Raw genomic sequence first — 23,772 nt, 5'->3', positions numbered from 1 at the left:
TCTAAAATATGAAGCAATTTTAATAGAGAGGGATGACCTCACATTGATCACAGACATTTGTCTGAATCCAGCTACCTTTCTCTGGGAAGGGGAGGATGATGCTCCCTCAAACCCAGAACATGACTACCTCGACATTGTAGAATATCAGACTAAAGTAAGAATGAACCTTAGAGATATTCCTCTACATGCTGGGGCCAGGCTGTTCATTGATGGGTCCTCCAGAGTAATTGAAGGTAAAAGTCACAATGGATATGCAGTAGTGGATGGAATAGAGGGGAGTGTTATTGAGGCTAGTTGACTACCCAATGATTGGTTGGCACAGACTTGCGAACTTTATGCACTAGGAAGGGCCCTTAAGACCTTGGAAAGCAAAGAAGGAACCATATCCACAAATTCTAAGTATGCCTTCGGGGTGGCACACACATTTGGGAAGATGTGGCCGGAGAGGGGACTGATAAACAGTAGGGGTAAAGAACTGGCTCATGAGGAATTGGTAAAGCAAGTATTGGAATCCCTTTCATTGCCAAAGGAAATAGCAATAGTCCACATAAATGGACATCAGCAGGGAAATGATCCTGAAACAAAAGGAAATAGATTGGCGGATGAAGTCGCTAAGGAGGCAGCTCTGAACCCTCAACCCGCTACAATATATATATTTTGGTCCCTATGGTGCAGGAACCTGGGGGGAGACCGATATTTAGCGCTAAGGAGGAGAGAGAGTTAGAAGAACTGGGAGCTACGCAGACAGTAGAGGGGCGCTGGATGCTACCCGATGGGCGGGAGATGCTAAATAAGATGATGATGCGAGAAATTATGGCTGTCTTTACACCAGGGGAGTCTCTGGGGAGTGCAAGCAATGTGTGATTTGGTCCTAAGGAAATATGGATGCAAAGGGATCTATACGATAGCCAAACAGATATGTGAGGGATGTATAACATGCAAGAAAAGTCAACAAGAAGGTATTGAGGAAACAAGTCCCAGGTGGGAGAGAACCTGGGCTCCGACCATTTCATTCAAGTAGATTATACCGAATTACCCCGAGTGGGAAGACTGAGGTATATGCTGGTAATGGTTGATCACCGATCTGGATGGGTGGAGGCGTACCCTTTAGCCACTGCCACTGCAAGTGGGGTGTTCAAGATAATACTTGAACACATAATTCCCAGAGACGGGATAGTGGAATGCATGGATTCAGATCAGGGAATTCATTTTACTTCCAGGGTACTCCAGTGCGTAATGAAGGGTTAGGTATCTCCTGGGAGTTCCACACCCCTTGACACCCACCTTCATCAGGTAAGGTTGAGAAAATGAACCAGACACTCAAGAAGCAGTTATCGAAATTAGTCGTAGAAACCAGACTCCCTTAGACTAAGTGTTTACCTATAGCCCTTTTGCGAGTGCGGACAGCCCCAAGGAAAGATATGGGGCTGTCCCTTATGAGATATTGCTTGGCCTGCCCTATCTGGGAACGAAAGCAGAACTGCCAACTCTGGAGACTAAAGATCTGTTCTTTAAAAGGTATATACTGGGCTTGTCCTCGTCTTTGTCTTTTCTTAGGAGACAAGGATTACTGGCACAGACTCCACCCCTTAAATTCACCGTTCATCCCAGCCGACTGGGAGATTGGGTCCTAATTAGGTTATAGACAAACTAAATTGCACCCAGATTGGGAGGGACCATACCAGGCTTTTTTGACGACTGAAACGACGATACGCACGGCAGAGAAAGGCTGGACTCACTACACCAGGATTAAAGGACCAGGGGAATCCCCACTTAAGAAGGAAGTTCTGGACAGCAGAATCAACAGAAGAGCCACTGAAACTCAGACTCAAAAACTTTAAGTAACTGATTTTTATGCGGACGCTGGATAGTTTCTTTTTGATATCTGTATATTGTATTGCATGTTAATCTCTCGGTCCTTCAATACTATTGTAGGATGCTGGGGACGCTTAGGGTTACCATATTAGCCTACTTAGTATTGGGATCTTGTCAAATGATGCTGTCATCTCCATATGTGTTATTAACGGTCCCGGAGTCTGAATATCCGCAAGTAATAGAGGTCGATGCTTGCAGTCTAATAGAATGCATAGATGTAAAGTATCAGAGGGAGTATATCTCCTCCGAAATCCTTCTTAAGACCCAACTGGACACAAGGTATGGTTCGCAAAAACCAGCACCTGGCATCACTATCCATAGAGCCCCTTTTCGCCCAGCCTTAAACTGTCCTGACAAAACGTGCCACCCAATAAATCTCACCATCAAAAATACCTCCTCTGAAGACTCCTTTCCCCGTAAAACCGGGTCTCTACTTCTTAGTAATGGCTGCCACTGGGAAGTGTTTTTCGGGCTGCTGTTTCCAGATAGACATAGGAAACAGAAAACGAGCCAAACAACTTAATATTAAGATACATCCTTTTGCCCCTCCCAATGACCCAAAGGTGGTTAAAAATTATAGAGGTGAAGGACTTGAAGCAGACCATTGAAATAGAAACTGGATACGGGGACGCAAATGCCTGGGTTGAATGGGTAAAGTACACTGTTAAAACCCTGAATAAAAGCAATTGCTACGCATGTGCCTCCGGTAGACCAGTTGCCCCCAAAGTCCCCTTTCCACTCGGGTGGAACCAAAACAGGAAGGGCATGGAATGTACGATAGCCCTGTATCAGGATTAGACTGGATGGAATGATAGGAATTGTATATCCCTAGCTCTAATGTTCCCTCCCTTGGAGAAGACAGATTTGAAAGCTTCCCCCCCGCCCCTGTTTTTGACCACGGTCAGGAATCTCACATTGTTTATAAGCTGACAGTGTCAAATCGGTCCAGAGACTTGGGGGGAAGCTGAGGTCATGTATAGAAACTCAATGACACCAAAACGGATAAAGGAGGGAACTACTCAGCACTCAGGGTTCCCCGGGCAGATCTCTGGTGATACTGTGGAGGCATAATATTGCAACCTACCTAGTCACATAAGGAATGAGATAAATAGAGTAAGGGCGACAGGCTTAGAGTAATGGGAGAAGTAAACAGAGGCAGAGAGAAGCTAGGCAAAGGTGGAGCAAAGCTAGAGTTGTGATTGGTTACTTTAACTGTAGCACGTAGCCTATGGGGTGAAAGGGGAGGACAGAGACGCAGCTGAACAGCATAAATCAGAATGTAACCCCCAGATCGGGGTGCTCATTAGGCACCCATTCTTGCAAGTACATATCAATAAAATTCGCTGCTTCAGAATTTGACTCGGACTGAAATTTATTAATATGTGAGTTTTGTTTCTCAATACTCTTCCTGCTGTTGGAGTTGCAGGAGACACAATGTTTTGAGAGTTTGCCTTTAATCAAGGGGGTATTAATGGGAACTGACTGTTGGACCAGGAAGAGGGAGGACTGCAGGTGTGGAGGTCAGTCAAAACGTGGTGCTGGAAGAGCACAACTGCTCAGGCAGCATCTGAGGAACAGGAGAGTCAACATTTCTAGCATAAGCTTCGCATCAGGAATGTGGGAGGGGTATCCAAGGGGAGGGGCTTGGACCAGGGTGAAAAGTAGCTGGGAATACAGGAGTTAGGAGGGATGGTGTTAGTGATACATCAAATACATCCAAGGTGGCCTAAACTACTCACTGGAAGCAGCAAATATCTGCCATAACCCAATCATTCAGGAAACTCAGTTCATGGATTGGAGGGGTTAAACCCAGAGATTGTACCCAGGAATAGTTTAAATTAAAGAAGGATGCAGAAACAAACCAGGTCCAGACAGAAGACACCATGAATCACTGCTTTATTGACTATTCCAATCACCAGTTGATGGGGGTTTGCTTGTGTCTCCTGTACAGGAACAAGGCCAGCAATGAAGCAGAGATCAGACAGACAGCTGTCACAGTCAGGACCACCATCACAGCCAGCTCTGACTCCACACCTACAAAACAAGGAGAAACCAATGGTTACTGAGGGAAAACAGGGACAGAAAGGGAAACTAGCAGGCAGCCAACTCACCGCTTGGAGACCTCTCCTGCATCCTTCCGTCACCCTCAGTCAGGGGCTGAGTTGCCAGGTTGGTCAGCTCAGTATCCAGAATGATCAGGGGGCCAAGTGAGGCCTCCCCCTCCCACTTCAATCCAGCTTCCCTCTCTGCAAGATCAACATCCCAGTCAGGGAGGGGGAGTGGTAGTGAGGAGAGAGCCCCAATATCTAGAGGGTCAACATCCTACCAGCTTCAGAGTAAAGGTCTCTCCTTCCTCTGGAGGGGATCAGGATCTCCCTTGTGCTCCCACAGTTCCCCACATGGCAACAGGCAGAAATGTCACTGTCTGACTCCTCCAATGGGGTCCAGCTAAACAAACAGCCCATCAACCACATGTTGCATCACCTCTCCCAACAACATCCCTGAGGGACGGAGAGGGAACTTACATATTCTGCAGCTTCTGGAAAGTACAAGCTTTCAAAGTTTGGGAGAAGATTTGTAGCTCGGTTGCCAGTTATGGTTCTGTTCACCAAGCTGGGAATTTGTCAGTTGTCCGCTGCAGTGGTCGGTATATTGGGTCCAGGTCGATGTGCTTGTTGATGGAATCTGTGGATGAGCACAGATCGACCTGGACCCAATATACCAAGCACTGCAGCTACAGCTGGAACTGACAACCAGAAGCAGCAGATTCAAGCCACTATAAATGCCGGAGGAAGATCACAGAAGTGCTTCACAGGAGGCTCCCAAGCACTGAGGATGTCACCGAGACGGGACGAAATGTCTGCAACACAAATTCCAGCTCGGCAAACAGAACAACAGTCCAAGCTTTATTCCTGGAATCTCCCTGATCCACTGCAGCAACTCAGGTGACGGGTGATGAACATCTGAGGGAATGTCAGGGACAGTCACAAAAGTCAGTGTTTAGTGACTCCCTCCCCCGGGTGGAGAAGCACATCAGCAGATTCCTCTTACCAAGGATCGCTCATCTCCTTAGAAACGGAAGGCATCCAGGTCAAACCGGAGTTTGTCCGGCTCACGCCCGTCTCTCGGCAACACAAAGGTTGAAAAGGAGTCCTCAGCTTTGCTGTCCAGGAGGCAACTGCAGATGGACAAAGGGCCATGAAGTGAATGGAGTGAAGCCATTGAGATGGGAGCAGCTGGAGAAAGCAGAGAGCTCCTTACCCATTGTAGTCAATGATGCTGTATCTCGGGGTGGAGTCCTTGTCTGGGCTCAGTGTAGCTACACAGCGATCAATGTACAGCTTCAGGGGCACATGGTTGGCCATTGAAACCAATGCCTCAATGTGAATGAGGTCTCCCAGGGAGTAGACAGTGGAAGTGCGCTCTGTCAGCTAGTCACCTGAAGTACAGCAAGACAAGGGTTGGAGCCAATGGGTACAACTCCCAGAGAGAGAGACACCAGGAGATCCCTCCCCAGCCACCCATCACATACCATTCATTAGATGCAGGGAGAATGACAGATGCCCATGTTGCCCTTCCGGAGGTGGGGAAGGGAGGAAAGGGAGGGAAGAGAAGAGAGAAGGAGACAGGACAGCCATTTTGACAATCAAGTAAAGTTTCTCAGCTCAAATAACGACATGCAATGGGAACAACAGCACCACTGGTTCTCACAATGACAGATCCAGGATAGTTTGGGATATGGGTCAGGAGGGTGGTGTAGATCAGGAAATCTCCAGTCATCTGAAAGACACCAGGTTAAGGAATGAGGGGCTAATGTGAAATGAGAAGGTTCTACACAGGGTTCACAATGACACCATCCCATTGGGACGATTCTTTCAGGGTGTGATAGGCTCAGGAGGCTGCTTCTACCAACAACCACCAACTCCACCCCCACATTCCCAGAGCTGGAGAGACCACTGTTCAAGAGCAATAGGTCACAGGTCAAGGATTAGTCATTTAGGATCAGTTTAACAAGATTGACATCATACCAAAGATCAGATTTGAATTCCTGATGCAAAAGTTAGTTTAAAGGAGGATGGGTGTTGTGCTCCCAGACAGTATTTGCAATAAATATTGAGGGAACAGGGACATTATTATTACAGAAAGAGGTTGCCAGGATCTTTTGGCCATCTAATTCCCAATGTAATCAGGAAACCTCTAGATTTGAGGAGAGATTAATGATGCAATACCTGGAGATTAGCAGCAAGCTGAAACAATAAAAGCAGTGTCCAAGAGCTGAGAAAAGTAGAGAAAACAATAGGTCACCAGAATGAAATCAAAACAGTTTTACCGACAGGCCAAGTGTGGAACCCCTCAAGTACAGAGCAGTCAGTTTATTTATACAATAACCCCCCCAGTCAGAAGGAGGTAAAGTCCATTTACCTGATGAAATGGAAGATACTTTCCCCTCAAACTAAACACATCATGCTGCTATCCTGATGAAGGGCTTCTGCCCAAAGTGTCAATTTTCCTGCTCCTCGGATGCTGACTGACCTGCTGTGCTTTTGCAGCATCACACTAATCTATGTTGCTAGATTATTTGTATTCCTATAACATCTCTACAGCAAAACTACACAGTGGAATGATGCACTGTGGAAGGTCACTAAAACAATTCAGGAGAAAGTTCAGTATCCAAACATTCACAAATCACCACATGATACCCAATTCATACTGAGAAAACATACATTGTTCTGTTACAATGTATATAACCAGAAGCTTCCAAACCAGTGAAAATGGCAGCACAAGACTAGAGAAGGAGAACAGTTAAGGCAGAGTCCAATCCAGGATAGGAACCTAGTCTGAGGTATTTGAGAAAGCAGGAGGAGAATGGTCCTTCCCAATATCAAAGATCTCAACCAGGAATCATTGACAGCCCTAACTTCCAGCAAGTGTAGACAACCCCCATTACCTGCAATCTGCTGCCGCACTCATGCAGCCCATAGTCAAAGAGGACAGTCTGGTTCTCAGGGGAGACCCTGGTTGGCCAACAACCTGCTATCCCCAGGGTCAGGTCAGCAGCTTTAATCAGGTGCCTGGTTCCAAATAAATCCAGCTGGGCCCTGACCAACAGGTTGTGCTCTCCACACTGCACCATCACAGTCTGCAGTGGGGACACACTCACAACCTCAGACATTCGGAAACTAGAACCAATAGGATGCCCATGAGGAGGCACTCTCTCAGGAACAGGGCTGGCTCTCACTATTGTCCGTGGAAACCTCTGACTCAGAAACTGTTGCCATGTTTCAGAGCAACAAACAGCTCCAACTAACACCAACAAAGGGAACAAACCCCTCACTACAAAATCACCCATGATCACAAACAACACCACCATCCCCACACACCCCCAACCAGCTCCTTTTAGACACACAACCTGCTCTCACCTGACACCAATGTGACCAGAAGCAGCAACATTGAACCAATCAACCAGCCCCAATCTCTATAATTTCCACCAATGACTGAACTCATCGAGTTATTACCAGGAGGTAATATTTCGTTTGGACCAATAGGAGTGGCTGTGAGCTGCTGTGCTGTCACCTGACTGAATTCAGTTCCACAAGGTCTCATGGTGAAGGCCCCATGGATACAATCATCAAACGTAGCTCATTGATCCAGGAGGGTGTCTGCTGGGTCCTGCCCACCCTCACCCGAGGGACTGACAGTGAGACCCAAGGAGAGAATATCTGAGGATGGGGTTTGGGTAGAACAAAGGGATTGACTTTATACTACACCTCCCCCTGGACGTGTTTGATGGAAGCAATATGGAAGAAGCTTTATTCTGTATCTAAACATGTCATGTCCTTGTCTGGGGAGTGTTTGATCGGCACAATGCAGGGAGAGCTCAACTTTCTGTTTATTTTTAATTCACAGCGTAGATGTGGTTTTACTCTGTATTTCACTGCGTGCTGTCTGTGTCCTGGGAGTCTTTGATGGGGACAGCATTCCTTCCAGTTTTCAAGAATAGAGGAAGCTTTAGTTTCAGTTGCAGAGAGTAGAATCTTTTACTCTGTTTCTAACTCAGTGATGCCCCTGTATTGAAAGTGTTTGATGTAGACAGTGTAGCTATACATTTAGTTTAAAAGTGTAGAGACAGCTTTCTGTTCAGTGACAATGAGCAGAGGAAGCTCATGTTTCGAGTCCCACGCTGACCTTGCTCTGGCGGAGTTTCATGAGGATGGTGTTGTGGAAGAAAGTGAGTGCAGATGCTGGAGACCAGAGTCGAAACGTGTGGCACTGGAAAAGCACAACAGGTCATGCAGCATCCGAGGAGCATGAGAGTCCACTTTCCCAGTAGGAGCTGTTCATCAGGATTGTGGATTGGGAAAGGGGGCTGAGAGATAAACAGGAGGCTAGGGGTGGGGGCAAGTTAGCTGGGATGGCGATAGGTAGATGCAGGTGTGGGGTTTTGAGGGAACTGAAATGTCATTTTGAAAGGAAAGACGTGGTGTCACGTTTGCATATTGGTTAGCACTGCTGCCTCACAGCGCCAGGGACATGGGTTCAATTCTCTTTTGAGGATTGTCCCAGGGTTAGGTCTGGGATAAACTGGGGAAGGGAAATCTACATGGATCCCATGTAGTTGGTGGGTGCCAAAGATGGAAGATGGTGCTCATCCTTCAGTTGTTGGTGGCTAGAATTTGGTGGCAGAGGCAGCAGAGGACATGCATGTCTGTGGCAAAGGGGGAAGTTGGAGTGTTCACCCACAGGGTGCTGGGGTTAAGTGTGTGTCCCAGAGATGTGCTACAGTTTGGTGAAACCCATTGGCAGAGCAAAGGGGTAACTATGGGCACCTGCATGGCCCCATGCTCTGCCTCCCTTTGGCAGGTACAAACAGTTCATCTTCTGCAGCTATACTGACACCATTATACATCTTGCCCTCCATTACTTGAAGATGCTATGGTTACCATCTTGTGATGCCACAAGGGGGGAGAACAGTTCAGTGTTTACTATGGTGGAGGATATGGAAGGTGTGGAATGTGGGAGAATAGACAGTGACATCTTCATAAATGTCCATATTAGAGGTGGTACTTGATTTCTTCAACCACATCCCCTGTCCAGGAGGGGTGAGTAGAGTTTACATTCAACTCTGAACAAACGACTAGGGCCATCAATATTCAAAATTAGATTCCTACTCAGTCAAATCACCACAGCCCTTCAGGACTTGCCAACACAGCTTTATTCTTTAGGGGCATGATACTTTTCAGTCCAGTTTGAAATCCCAATACTGTAGAGGTCAGAAATCAGAGGGATAACAATTCACAAACACAACAGGACTGGCAGCATCTCAGGAGATGGTAACATTGGGAATCCACTTGGACACTTCTGAAGAGAATCAGAACAGACGAGAAACACCAACTGTTCCTCCCTCAGACACTGCCACATCAGAGCCATTCCTCCTGCACATTCTGCAAACAGTGAGTTAATCAGAATGGAAAGCCCCTCTACTCACTGGGGTCGGTCGGTCGGTCAATCAACTCGATCCCTAGATTGGAGGGGCTCAACCCAGGGATTGTACCCAGGAATATTTTAAAACTAAAAAAAAAGTAACATGAAACAAAACCAGCTCCAGACAGAAGAAACCATGAATCACGGCTTTATTGACTATTTCAATCACCAGTTGATGGGTGTTTGCTTGTGTCTCCTGTACAGGAACAAGGCCAGCAATGAAGCAGAGATCAGACAGACAGCTGTCACAGTCAGGACCACCATCACAGCCAGCTCTGACTCCACACCTACAAAGCAAGGAGAAACCAATGGTTACTGAAGGAAAACAGGGACAGAAAGGGAAACTAGCAGGCAGCCAACTCACCGCTTGGAGACCTCTCCTGCATCCTTCCGTCACCCTCAGTCAGGGGCTGAGTTGGCAGGTTGGTCAGCTCAGTATCCAGAATGATCAGGGGGCCAAGTGAGGCCTCCCCCTCCCACTTCAATCCAGCTTCACTCTCTGCAAGATCAAACATCAGTCAGGAAGAGGGGGAGGGGGGGGGGGGGGGGGGGGTGGAGAGAGTGGGGTGGAGATACCCAGAGGGTCAATGTCCTACCAACTTCAGGGCCAAGGTCTCTCCTTCCTCTGAAAGGGAAGAGGATCTCCCTTGTGCTCCCACAGTTCCCCACATGGCAACAGGCACAAATGTCAGTGTCTGACTCCTCCAATGGGGCCCAGCTAAACAAGAGAAACAACCCATCAACCACATGGTGCATCACCTCTCCCAACAACAACATCCCTGAGGGACAGGGAGAGGGAACTTACATATTCTGCAGCTTCTGGAAAGTACAAGCTTTGTTCCTGGAATCTCCCTGATCCACTGCAGCAACTCTCAGGTAACAGGTGATGAACATCTGAGGGACACAGAACAAGACAGTGTTTAGTGACTCCCTCCCCAGGGTGGAGAACCACATCAGCAGTTTCCTCTTACCAAGGATCGCTCATCGCCATAGAAACGGAAGGCATCCAGGTCAAACCGGAGCTTGTCCAGCTCCCGCCCGTCTCTCAGCAACACAAAGGTTGAAATGGAGTCCTCAGCTTTGCTGTCCAGGAGGCAACTGCAGATGGACAAAGGGCCATGAAGTGAATGGAGTGAAGCCATTGAGATGGGAGCAGCTGGAGAAAGCAGAGATCTCCTTACCCATTGTAGTCAATGATGCTGTATCTCGGGGTGGAGTCCTTGTCTGGGCTCAGTGTAGCTACACAGCGATCAATGTACAGCTTCAGGGGCACATGGTTGGCCATTGAAACCGATGCCTCAATGTGAATGAGGTCTCCCAGGGAGTAGACAGTGGAAGTGCGCTCTGTCAGCCAGTCACCTGAAGTACAGCAAGACAAGGGTTGGAGCCAATGGGTACAACTCGCAGAGAGACACCAGGAGATCCCTCCCCAGCCACCCATCACATACCATTCATTAGATGCAGGGAGAATGACAGATGCCCTTCTCCAGACCTGGTGGAGCTGAATGGGATCCAGGTGGGCTTGATGGGATTGCTGCTCACATTGCCCTTCCTGGGGGAAGGAGACAGGGCAGCCATTTTAGGACAGTGTCAAACAGCAGCAGTGGATCATACTGATAATAGAGTAAAGATTCTCACCTCAAATAACGACATTCAATGGGAACAACAGCACCATTGGTTCTCACAATGAGAGATCCAGGATAGTTTGGGATGTGGGTCAGGTGGGTGGTGTAGATCAGGAAATCTCCAGTCATCTGGAAGACACCAGGTTAGGGAATGAGGAGCTGGTCTGAAATGAGAATGTTCTACACAGGGTTCACAATGACATCATATTAGGACATTCTTTAGAGAGTGCAACAGGCCCAGGAGACTGCTTTCCCACACCCTGAGCTAGAGAGACCAGTATTCAAGGGCAATAGTTCACAGGTCAGTGGTTAGTTATTTAGGATCAATTTAACAGTGTAAGACATCATTCCAACTATCAGGATGGGAATTCCTGAACCAAAAGTTGTTTGAAAGGAGGGTGTTGGGCTCACAGACTAAGTTAGAGATAATATTGAGGGAACAGGGAGGTGGTGATTGTTATCACAGGGAAGAGGCTGCAGGAATATTTTGGCCATCATCTCCCAGTGTAATCATGAAACCTTCAGATTATGAGCAGAATATGGAGATTAATAGGAAGGTGAGGCAAGAAAACAGTGTTCATGAGATGGGAACAGAAAATAATTAGCCATAATAAAATCAAACGAGTTTGACCAACAGGCCAAATGTGGAGCTCCTCAAGTACAAGAGCAGTCAATTTATTCATAGACGAGCACCCCCAGTGGGAGGGAGTCAAGAAACTTTGCCTGATGGTTATGGAGCTACTTTCCATCCAACTAAACACAAATCATGCTGCTCAGAGTTGTGTTCCTGTGACCTCACTGTTGAGAATGTAATCATAATATAGAAATCCACACTATAGTAGGTCACTAAACCAAGTCGGGAGAACACTCAGCATCAAAACACCACCCACAAGTCAACCCATGATACTTAATTCATACTGATAAAACATACATTGTAACAGAACAACCCCTCTAATCAGAGGCTTCTAAACCAATGAGAACAGGAGCACAAGGCTAGACTTGGAAAACAGTTCAGGGACAGACAATCCAGGAGGGGAACCTCGTCTGGTAATTTGAGAGTAGGAGACAAGTCCTCAATATTATCACATTTAGGGTTACAGTCAGGAATCATCTACAGCCCAAGCTTCCAGCAAGTGTAGACAACCCCCATTACCTGCAATCTGCTGCCACACTCATGCAGCCCATAGTCAAAGAGGACAGTCTGGTTCTCAGGGTAGACCCTGGTTGGCTGACAACCTGCTGTCCCCAGGGTCAGGTCAGCAGCTTTAATCAGGTGCTTGGTTCCAAATAAATCCAGCTGGGCCCTGACCAGCAGGTTGTGCTCTCCACATTGCACCATCACAGTCTGCAGTGGGGACACACTCCCAGCCTCAGACATTCGGAAACTAGAACTAATAGGATCCCGATGAAGAGACACTCTCTCAGGAACAGGGCTGGCTCTCTCTATTGTCCATGGAAACCTCTGGCTCAGAAACTGTTGCCATGTATCAGAGCAACAAACAGCTCCTACTAACACCAACAAAGGGAACAAACCCCTCACTACACAATCACCCATGATCCTAAACAACACAACCATCCCCACACACCCCCAACCAGCTCCTTTTATACACACAACCTGCTCTCACCTGACACCAATGTGACCAGAAGCAGCAACAATGAACCAATCAACCAGCCCCAATCTCTACAATTTCCACCAATGATTGAACTCATTGAGTTATTACCAGGAGGGCCTATTTCATTTGGACCAATAGGAGTGGCTGTGAGCTATTAGATTAGATTAGATTACTTACAGTGTGGAAACAGGCCCTTCGGCCCAACAGATCCACACCGACCCGCCGAAACGCAACCCACCCATACCCCTACATTTACCCCTTACCTAACACTATAGGCAATTTAGCATGACCAATTCACCTGACCTGCACATCTTTGGACTGTGGGAGGAAACCGGAGCACCCGGAGGAAACCCACGCAGGCACGGGGAGAACGTGCAAACTCCACACAGTTAGTCGCCTGCGGCGGGAATTGAACCCGGGTCTCTGGCGCTGTGAGGCTGCAGTGCTAACCACTGTGCCACCGTGCCGCTGCTGTGCTGTCACCTGACTTAATTCAGCTCCACAAGGTCTCATGGTGAAGGCCCCATGGATACAATCATCAAACGTAGCTCATTGATCCAGGAGGGTGTCTGCTGGGTCCTGCCCACCCTCACCCGAGGAGACTGACAGTGAGACCCACGGAAGTGTTTGATGCAGGCAACATGGAAGAAGCTTTATTCTTCTGAACTTATCATGCCTCTCTCTCCGGAATGCAGGGAGAGCTTTGCTTTCAGTTTATTTTTAATTCATAGACTCGAGGCAGTTTTACTTTGTATTTCACCACACATTGTCTCTGTCCTGGGAACCTTTGATGGGGACAGCTTTCCTTCCAGTTTTCAAGAAAAGTGGAAGATTTTGTTTCAGTTGGAAAGAGTAGAATCTTTTACTCAGTTTATAACTCAAGGATGTCCCTGTATTGAAAGTGTTTGATGTAGACAGTGTAGCTATACATTTAGTTTAAAAGTGTAGAGACAGCAGTCTGTTCAGTGACAATGAGCAGAGGAAGCTCATGTATCGCGTCCCACACTGACCTTGCTCTGGTGGAGTTTGTTGGGGGATGGTGTTGAGGGAGAAAGTGAGGACTGCAGATTCTGGAGGTCACAGTCAAAGTGTGTGGCCCTGGAAAAGCACAGCAGGTCATGCAGCATCTGAGGAGCAGGAGAGTCGGTTTTGGGTATAAGCCCTTCATCTGGATTGTGGATTGGGAAAGGAGGCTGAGAGATAAATCGGACATTAAGAATGGGGGTAAGGGAGCTGGGATGGCGATAGGTAGATGCGCGTGTGGGGTGTTGAGAGAATTTTACATTCATTCTAAAAGGGAAGATGGGGCAGCACGGTGGCACAGTGGTTAGCATTGCTGCCTCACAGCACCAGGGACATGGGTTCGATTCCAGTCTCAGGCGACTCTCTATGAGGAGTTTGCACATTCTCCTTGTGTCTGTGTGGGATTACTCTGGGAGCTCTGGTTTCCTCCCTCTATCCGAAGATGTGCAGGTTAAGTGGATGAGCCGTGGTAAATTACCGTTCGTGTTCAGGGATGTGTAGGTTAGGTGCATTAGTCAGGGAACATGTAGAGTAATAGGGTAAGGGAATGGGTTTGGCTGGGTTACTCTTCAAAGGGTCAGGGTTGACTTGTTGGGCCAAATGGCCTGTTTCCACACTGTAGTCATTCTATGATTCAACATAAATGTGTATAAATCCCTACAGCCTGATCAGGTCTACCCTGGAACTCTGTTGGAAGCTCGGAGAGTGATTGCTGGGCCTCTTGCTGAGAAATTTGTATCATCAACATTTGCAGGTGAGGTACTGGAAGACTGGAGTTTGGCTAATGTGTTGTCACTATTTAGGAAAGGTGGTAAGGAAAAGCCAGGGAACTGCAGACTAGTGAGCTTGGCATCGGTGGTGGGCAAGTTGTTGGAGGGAATCCTGAGGGACAGGATTTACATGTATTTGGTAAGCCAAAGTCTTATTAGGGATAGTCAGCATGGCTTTGTGCGTGAGAAATAATTTCTCATAAACTTGATTGAATTTGTTGAAGAAGTAACACAGATGATTGATGAGAGCAGTATGGTGGACGTGATCTATATGGACTCCAGCAAGGCATTCAACAAAGTTCCTCATGGGTGACTGGTTAGCAAGGTTAGATCTCATGGAATACAGGGATGTGGGGACAGAAGTGGCTGGAAGGTAGAAGATACAGGGTAGCGGTGGAGGATTGCTTTTCACAGTGGAGGGCTGTGAGCAGTGATGTGCCATAAGGATCGGTGTTTTTTATCATTTGTATAAATGATTTGGATGTGGACATACAAGGTATTGTTAGTAAGTTTGCAGATGACACCAAAATTGGAGATGTAGTGGACAGTGAAGGAGGTTACCATGATCCCATGTGATTGGACCATGTCAATTTCACCAGTTTCCTCATTTCCCCTCCTCCCAGCCCCACCCCATCCCATTTATCTCTCAGGTATCCCCTCATTCCTGATGAAGAGCTTGTGCTTGAAGCGTTGTCTCTCTTATTCCTCAGATGCTCCCTGACCAGCTGTACTTTACCAGCACCACACTTTCCGACTCTGATCTCCAGCATCTGCAGTCCTCACTTTCTCCCAACTGAGCACCTAAACCAAGAAATTGCAAATGGAGTTCAATGTAGATCAGTATGAGGTGTTACAGTTTGGAAAGTCACATCAAGGTAGGAGTTTCATGATGAATGGTTGGACCTTAAGGAGTGTAGTGGAACAGAGGGACCTTGGAGTTCAGGTGTATGGTTCTCTGAAAGTGGAGTCACAGGTAGACAGGGCAGTGAAGAACGCTATGGGCACACTGGCCTTCATCAGTCAGGGCACGGAGTACAGACGTTGGGAAGTTATGTTGCAGGTGTACAGAATGTTGTTGAGGATGCACTTGGAGTATTGTGTTCAGTTTTGGTCACCTTGCGATAGGAAAGATGCTATTAAACAGGATAGAGTGCAGAAGGAATTTACAAGGATGTTGCCAGGACTCAGGGTCTGAGTTGGAGGGAGAGGTTGCACAAGCTCGGATATTTTTCTTCATAGCAAAGGAGATTTGGGGGAGGGGGAAGGGGGAAAGATGGTGAATTCTTATGGAAGAATATCAGATCATGAAAGGCATGGATGGGGCGAATATACTCAGTCTTTTTCCCAGGGAGGAGGAGTCAAGGACTAGAGAGCATCAGTTTAAGGTTAAAGGGGAAAGAATGAAAGGGAACCAGAGGGGCAATGATTTCACACAGAGAGGGTGGGGTACGCATATGGAATAAGAAGCCAGCGGAAGTGTTTGTTTATGTACCTGCCTCAATGTTCAAAAATGTATTTAGACAAATACATGGATAGGAAAGGATTAGAAGGCTGTGGCCCTGTACAGGGAAATGGGGTTAGTGTGGATGGACAGTGTGGTCAGCACAGACCAGTTTGGGCTGAAGGGCCTGTGTGCTGTAGGAGTCTGAATTTATAAATTGCCAAGGGGAGGCGGTTCCACAAGTTTCCCCACCCTCAATGATCAGGGAGTCCAGCACAAAGGATAAGGCTGAAGCATTTGCAACAACCTGCAGCCAGTAATCTCCAAAGGGCCAATCCATTGTAGTCCCCAGCATCACCGATACCTGTCTTCAGTCAGTACTATTGACTCCCCGTGACATTGAGAAACAGATGTAGACATTGGATACTGTGAAGCCAATGCACCCTGACGAACATTGTGGGAATAAGGTGAAAGAGCTGTGATCCTGAACGTGCCGTGTCCCTATCCATTCTGTTCCAGTACAGCTACAACTGCAGCATCTACCTGGAAATGGAGAAAATTGCCCAGTCGTGTCCAGTTGAGAAAAAGTGGGACAAATCCACCCTTGCCAATTACTCCCACACCAATGTACTCTCAATCACAAGTGATGTGATGGAAGATTTTGTCAACAGTGTTATCAAGGCACATGTCCTCCACACTAATCTGATCACTGATACTCAGTCTGTGATCTACCAGAGTTACTCACCTCCTGATCTCTGTACAGCTTAGTCCAAGTATGACTGAAAGAGCTGAACGTAAAGAGGGGAGGTGAGGGTGACTGCTTTACGACCAAGGCAGAATTTGACTGAGCAATTTACCAAGGGGTCCGAGGAAAATTGGACTCAGATTAGAAAAACCTCTTTGCTGTTTGGAGTCATGTCCAGCACAAAGAAAGATGGTTCTAGTTATCAATGTTCAATCACCACATTCCCAGGACATCTCTGCCAGAGTTCCTCAAGGTACTCTCTTAGACACAACCATGTCAAGTGCTCCATCAAAGGCCTTCCCTCCATCAGAATGTCAGAAGTGGGGATGTTTGCTCATGATTGCCCAATGTTCAGCCCCATTGACAACGTCACAGATACTGAAATAGTCCCTGTTCAAATGCAGCAAGACCTGAACAACATTCACATTCAGAACACACAACTGTCAGGCAATGACTGTCTCCAACAAGGGAAAATCTCACTATCACACCATGACATTCCCATTGCTGAATCCCTCACTATTAAACATCCTGTGGCTTCTCTGTCTCGGCTGGGATTTGTTGCTGGTCCCTAATTGCCCTTGATTTGATTGGTTTGCTCAGCTATTTCAGAATCAGCGACATTGCTGTGGGTCTGGAGTCACATTTAGGCCAGACCATGTCACAGTGGTAGATTTCCTTCCCTAATAGGAATTGTGAACGAGCTGGGATTTTATCAAAGATTAGTTTCACAGTCACAATTACTGAGATTAGATATTTTCCCCCCCCCCAAAAAAAACACAAAAATCCATTAGCAACTACAATAAAATTTGAGCCTCCAGCCTCAGATGATTAACCTGACTCACAGAATTCCTGTCTCAGTAACTCTACCATTATGCCACTTGTTCCACCCACCTGTAGACAGAAGCCTGAGTCTAGGACAGATGGCTCAGTGGTAGCCATCGGTGTCAAAGAATCCCGAGTTTAATTCACATTGAATCTCTACAGTGTGGAAACAGGCCATTCAGTCCAACAGGTCCACACTGACCCTCTGAAAGGTCAGCCACCCAGACCTTAACTCTACACTGACCAGCGACACTCCATCTAACCTCCACATTGCAAAAATCTATGGTCAATTTAGCATAGCCAGCTCACCTCACTTGCACATATTTGGACTGTGGAAGGAAACCCACACAGACAGGGAGAACTCCATGTAGATAAATTGCCCAAGGATTGAACCTAGGTTCCTGGTGATGTGAAGGAGCAGTGCTAACTACTGTGGCACCATGCTGCCCAAGAGAGAGTAGGAAAAATCTTCATAGAGTCTCTGGAAAGACAGTTCATGGTTTATGATGAATGTGACTCTTGAAAGATGAGCCATGTCTGTCCACTGATGCAGCCTGACTACCTGAGTTTTACAGCATTGTGGTTTCAGATTTCCAGCCTATGCAGGATTTTGCTTTTAGTCCTGAGTGCAAATTCATTCCACAGTCATCAGCATGTGACACTGCTATGGTTTTAAGAATTATATTTTGTCCTTGTTTTGATGAGACTTTGAGGCAAAGGTGAAGAACTATCTACTGAAAACCGGTAAAAATAAACAGCCTGAGGTCTTGGGTTATAGAGAAATTGGAACTATAGAAGTAGCCTGAATGTGTGGGGGTCAAGCTCTCAGAACCAGAATGAGTAGTTTTACCTTGCAGCAGTTGCTGCTGCGACCTTGAAATGGAAGATATTTCCACCCATCTTCCCACCCTGTTCACAGATAAAATCTGGGGTGGGGAAGTACTGTCTCAGAGTTGCACAAGAGAATGTATTTTTAAATTTGCCTTTTGTCAAGGGGGTGTTGTTGGGAACTGACTACAGTGGACCAGTGAGAAATTGGGGACTGCAGATCAGAGTCAAAAAAAGTGTGGTGTATTGGAAAAGCACAGCCAGTCAGGCAGCTTCCAAGGACAACAGTTAACATTTCAAGCAGACGCTTGACAGCAGGAGCGTGGGAGGAGGGGTTCCAGGGGATGAGAGGTAAATGGGACATGGCATAGCTGGAGGGAAAGGTAACTGGGAATACAGTAGGTAGACGAAGGTGGGGTGTGATGGTGGTAAGTCACTGTGGAGATGTCAGAAAGAAATGTTGGACAGTTCAGAAAGGGCAGTACTGAGTTAGAGCATTGGATCTGGGAATAAACTGAGGAAGGAGGTCAGAAGTGATGAAATCTACATGGATCCCATCAGTTTGGAGGGTGACAAAGATGGAGCTCATCCTCCAGTTGGGTGGCTAGAGTTTGATGGCAGAGGCAACTGAGGACATGTCCTTGGCAGAGTGGGAGGGGAGTTAGTGTGTTCACCCACAGGGTGCTGGCATTAGTTACATGTCCCAGAGATATTCTGCAGGCTGGTGAAACCAGCTATCGGAGCAGGGGGGTAGCCATGGGTCCCAGCTCTGACTGCCTCCGTCAGGTACAACCAAGTTCATCTTCTGCAGCTAAAATAATACCATTACACATCTTGCCCTCTATTGCATGTGATTGTATTGTTACAATCTTGTGCTCCCACAAGGAGGGAGAACAGTTCAGTGTTTACTGTAGAAGGAGGATATGGAAAGGTATAGAAAGTGGGCAAGTAGATAGTAAGACCTTCAAAAATGTCCATATTCGAGGTGGTGTTTGATGTCTAAAACCACATCCCCTATCTGGGAGGGGTAAGCACAGTTTAACGTCAACTCTGACTAGAACAGAGTGAAATCCCAATACTGGAGAGGTCAAAAATCAGAGGGATAACAGTCCACAAACAACAGGACTGGCAGCATCTCAGGAGATGGTAACAATAGGAATCCACCTGGATACTTGTCCAGAGAATCTGAACTGACTAGAAACACCAACTGTTCCTCCCTCAGACACTGCCACATCTGAGCCATTCCTCCAGCACGTTCTGCAAACAGTGATTTAATCAGAATGGAAAGCCCCTTTACAAGGTGGTCATCAATCCCCTCTACTCACTGGAAACAGCAAACAATATCTTCCATAACCCAATCAATCATTCAGGAAGCTCAGTTCATGGACCAGAGAGGCTAAACCCAGGGATTGTACCCAGGGATAGTTTAAACTAAAAAAGGAAGCAGAAACAAACCAGGTCCAGAGAGAAGACACCATGAATCACTGCTTTATTGACTATTCCAATCACCAGTTGATGGGCGTTTGCTTGTGTCTCCTGTACAGGAACAAGGCCAGCAATGAAGCAGAGATCAGACAGACAGCTGTCACAGTCAGGACTACCATCACACCCAGCTCTGACTCCACACCTACAAAACAAGGAGAAACCAATGGTTACTGAGGGAAAACAGGGTCAGAAAGGGAAACTAGCAGGCAGCCAACTCACCGCTTGGAGACCTCGCCTGCATCCTTCCGTCACCCTCAGTCAGGGGCTGAGTTGCCACATTGTTCAGCTCAGTATCCAGAATGATCAGGGGGCCAAGTGAGGCCTCCCCCTCCCACTTGAATCCAGCTTCACTCTCTGCAAAAAATCAAACATCCCAGTCAGAGAGGGGGGAGTGGGGTGGGGATCCCCAACATCTAGAGGGTCCATGTCCTACCAGCTTCAGTGCCAAGGTCTCTCCTTCCTCTGAAAGGGAACAGGATCTCCCTTGTGCTCCCACAGTTCCCCACATGGCAACAGGCACAAATGTCACTGTCTGACTCCTCCAATGGGGTCCAACTAAACAAGAGAAACAGCCCATCAACCACATGGTGCATCACCTCTCCCAACAACAACATCCCTGAGGGACAGGGAGAGGGAACTTACATATTCTGCAGCTTCTGGAAAGTACAAGCTTTGTTCCTGGAATCTCCCTGATCGACTGCAGCAACTTTCAAGTGACAGGTGATGAACATCTGAGGGACACATTCAGAACAGGTCAGTGTTTAGTGACTCCCTCCCCATTGTGGAGAACAACATCATCAGCATCCTCTTACCAAGGATCGCTCATCTCCATAGAAATGGAAGGCATCCAGATCAAACCGGAGCTTGTCCGGCTCACGCCCGTCTCTCGGCAACACAAAGGTTGAAAAGGAGTCCTCAGCTTTGCTGTCCAGGAGGCAACTGCAGATGGACAAAGGGCCATGAAGTAAATGGAGTGAAGCCATTGAGATGGGAGCAGCTGGAGAAAGCAGAGAGCTCCTTACCCATTGTAGTCAATGATGCTGTATCTCAGGGTGGAGTCCTTGTCTGGGCTCAGTGTAGCTACACAGCGATCAATGTACAGCTTCAGGGGCACATGGTTGGCCATTGAAACCGATGCCTCAATGTGAATGAGGTCACCCAGGGAGTAGACAGTGGAAGTGCGCTCTGTCAGCCAGTCACCTGAAGTACAGCAAGACAAGGGTTGGAGCCAATGGGTACAACTCCCAGAGAGAGACACCAGGAGATCCCTCCCCAGCCACCCATCACATACCATTCATTAGACGCAGGGAGAATGACAGATGCCCTTCTCCAGACCTGGTGGAACTGAATGGGATCCAGGTGGGCTTGATGGGATTGCTGCTCACATTACCCTTCCTGGGGAGAGGGGGGGAAAAAAAAGGAGACAGGGTAGCCATTTTAGGCTAGTGTCAGACAACAGCAGCAGGGGATCATATTGACAATCGAGTAAAGATTCTCACCTCAAATAACGACATTGAATGGGAACAACAGCACCGTTGGTTCTCACAATGACAGATCCAGGATAGTTTGGGATGTGGGTCAGGTGGGTGGCGTAAATCAGGAAATCTTCAGTCATCTGAAAGACACCAGGTTAAGGAGTGAGAGGCTGATCTGAAATGGTAGGGGTCGACAGTGTTTACAATGACACCGTCTCATTGTGATTATTCTTTAGGGAGCGTGACAGGCCCAGGGGACGGCTTTCCCACACCAAGCGGGAGAGACCAGTATTCAAGGGCAACAGGTCACAGGTCAGGGGTTACTCATTTAGGATCAACTTATGTATTACATCATTCCAAAAATCAGGATGGAATTCCTGATGCAAATGTTGGTTAAAATGATGTGTTGGGCTCCCAGGCAGAGTTAGAGATAAATATTGATGGAACAGGGACATGGTGGTCAGCACTGCTGCCTCACAGCGCCAGAGACCCGTGTTCAATTCCCACCTCAGGCGACTGAGGAGTTTGCACATTCTCCCAGTGTCTGTGTGGGTTTCCTCCGGGTGCTCTGGTTCCCTCCCACAATCCCAAAAATGCGCAGGTTAGGTGAATCGGCCATGCTAAATTGCCCATAGTGTTAGGTGACGGGGTAAGTGTAGGGGAATGGGTCTGTGTGGGTCACCCTTAAACATGGACATGTTGGCCCGAAGGGCCTGTATCCACACTAATCTAATTAAAAAATGGTGATTGTTAACAGGAACAAGGCTGCAGGGATCTTTCCGATGTCAACTCTCCATGTTATCAGGAAACATCCAGATTGTGAGCAGAGATTGCTAGCAGAATACCAAGAGATTAATAGCAAGGAGACAGAAGAGTAGAAGAAACAACAATTAACTAGTATTAAATAAAAAGACTTGTACCAACAGGTCAAGTGTAGAGCTCAAGGACGAGAGAGTCAATTTATTCATAAAATAGCCCCCAGTGGAAGGGAATCAAGTCAATTTGTCTTATGGGAATGGAACTACTTTCCCTCAAACTAGCCACAGGCCATGCTGCGATGAGTTATGTTCCTGTGACCTCCCTATTGAGAAAAGAATCACTGTCAAAAACCACACTTTAGAAGGTCACTGAACCTAATTTGGAGAAAGTCCATAGTATCAAAACACCACCCATATATCACCACATGATACCCAATTCATACTGACAAAACATACATTGTAACAGAACAACCCCTGTAATCAGGGGATTCTCAACCAAGGAGAATGGAGCACAAGGCTAGAGATAGAGAACAGCTCAGGTACAGACAATCCAGGAGAAGAACCTGGACTGAGGATTTGAGAAAGCAGGAGAATGGTTCTTCTCAAGATCAACGATCTCTCAGCCAGGAACCTTCTGCAGCCCAAACCTCCAGCAAGTGTTGACAACCCCCATTACCTGCAATCTGCTGCCACATTCATGCAGCCCATAGTCAAAGAGGACAGTCTGGTTCTCAGGGTAGACCCTGGTTGGCCGACAACCTGCTGTCCCCAAGGTCAGGTCAGCAGCTTTAATCAGGTGCCTGGTTCCAAATAAATCCAGCTGGGCCCTGACCAGCAGGCTGTGCTCTCCACACTGTACCATCACAGTCTGCAGTGGGGACACACTCCCAACCTCAGACATTTGGAAACTAGAACCAATAGGATCCCCATGAGGAGGCACTCTCTCAGGAACAGAGCTGGCTCTCACTATTGTCCATGGAGACCTCTGGTTCAGAAACTGTTGCCATGTCTCAGAGCAACAAACAGCTCCAACTAACACCAACAAAGGGAACAAACCCCTCACTACACAATCACCCATGATCACAAACAACACAACCATCCGCACACACCCCCAACCAGCTCCTTTTATACACACAACCTGCGCTCACCTGACACCAATGTGACCAGAAGCAGCAACATTGAACCAATCAACCAGCCCCAATCTCTACAATTTCCACCAATGATTGAACTCATTGAGTTATTACCAGGAGGGCCTATTTCATTTGGACCAATAGGAGTGGCTGTGAGCTGCTGTGCTGTCACCTGACTGAATTCAGCTCCACAAGGTCTCATGGTGAAGGCCCCATGGATACAATCATCAAACGTAGCTCAGTGATCCAGGAGGGTGTCTGCTGGGTCCTGCCTCCCTCACCCGAGGGACTGACAGTGAGACCCACGAAGAGATTGTCTGAGGGTGAGGTTTGGATAAAACAAAGGGATTGACCTTATACTACACCTCCCCCTGTAAGTGTTTGATAGAGTCAACATAGAACAAGGTTTATTCTGTATGTTAACTTGTCATGTCCCAGTCTGGGGAGTGTTTTATCGGGACAATGTAGGTAGAGCTTTATTTTCACTTTCCTTTGAATTCATAGACTTGAGGCAGTTTTACTTTGTATTTCACCACGTCCTGTGTCTGTCCTGGGAACCTTTGATGGGGACAGCTTTCCTTCCAGTTTTCAAGAAAAGTGGAAGATTTAGTTTCAGTTGGAAAGAGTAGAATCTTTTACTCTGTTTATAACTCAAGGATGTCCCTGTATTGAAAGTGTTTGATGTAGACAGTGTAGCTGT

At 47.2% G+C, this 23,772-nt stretch overlaps 2 protein-coding genes across 2 annotated transcripts; both read right to left on the bottom strand.

The window, feature by feature from the left end:
* Positions 1 to 10,310: 10,310 nt before the first annotated feature.
* Positions 10,311 to 12,360, bottom strand: LOC148138646 (zona pellucida sperm-binding protein 3-like). Its single transcript, XM_087981208.1, has 5 exons — positions 12,136 to 12,360; positions 10,996 to 11,111; positions 10,806 to 10,909; positions 10,539 to 10,716; positions 10,311 to 10,455 (listed from the first exon to the last, which is right to left on the bottom strand). The coding sequence occupies exons 1-5, from the start codon at positions 12,358 to 12,360 to the stop codon at positions 10,311 to 10,313; spliced, it is 768 nt and encodes a 255-aa protein (XP_087837334.1).
* A 7,295-nt stretch (positions 12,361 to 19,655) lies between these two features.
* LOC148138645 (zona pellucida sperm-binding protein 3-like) lies at positions 19,656 to 22,804 on the bottom strand. The gene is made up of 6 exons (XM_087981207.1): positions 22,619 to 22,804; positions 21,001 to 21,151; positions 20,732 to 20,909; positions 20,522 to 20,648; positions 20,352 to 20,440; positions 19,656 to 19,851 (listed from the first exon to the last, which is right to left on the bottom strand). The coding sequence occupies exons 1-6, from the start codon at positions 22,802 to 22,804 to the stop codon at positions 19,656 to 19,658; spliced, it is 927 nt and encodes a 308-aa protein (XP_087837333.1).
* Between the last annotated feature and the right edge of the window lie 968 nt (positions 22,805 to 23,772).

This window comes from Chiloscyllium plagiosum, unplaced genomic scaffold, assembly GCF_037043375.1.
Source record: "Chiloscyllium plagiosum isolate Xiang-an unplaced genomic scaffold, Cpla_swu_hap1 HiC_scaffold_39, whole genome shotgun sequence".
NCBI classification, from domain to species: domain Eukaryota; kingdom Metazoa; phylum Chordata; class Chondrichthyes; order Orectolobiformes; family Hemiscylliidae; genus Chiloscyllium; species Chiloscyllium plagiosum.
The sequence above is the reverse complement of the archived record's forward strand: the minus strand, read 5'-3'. Positions and strand labels throughout refer to the sequence as shown.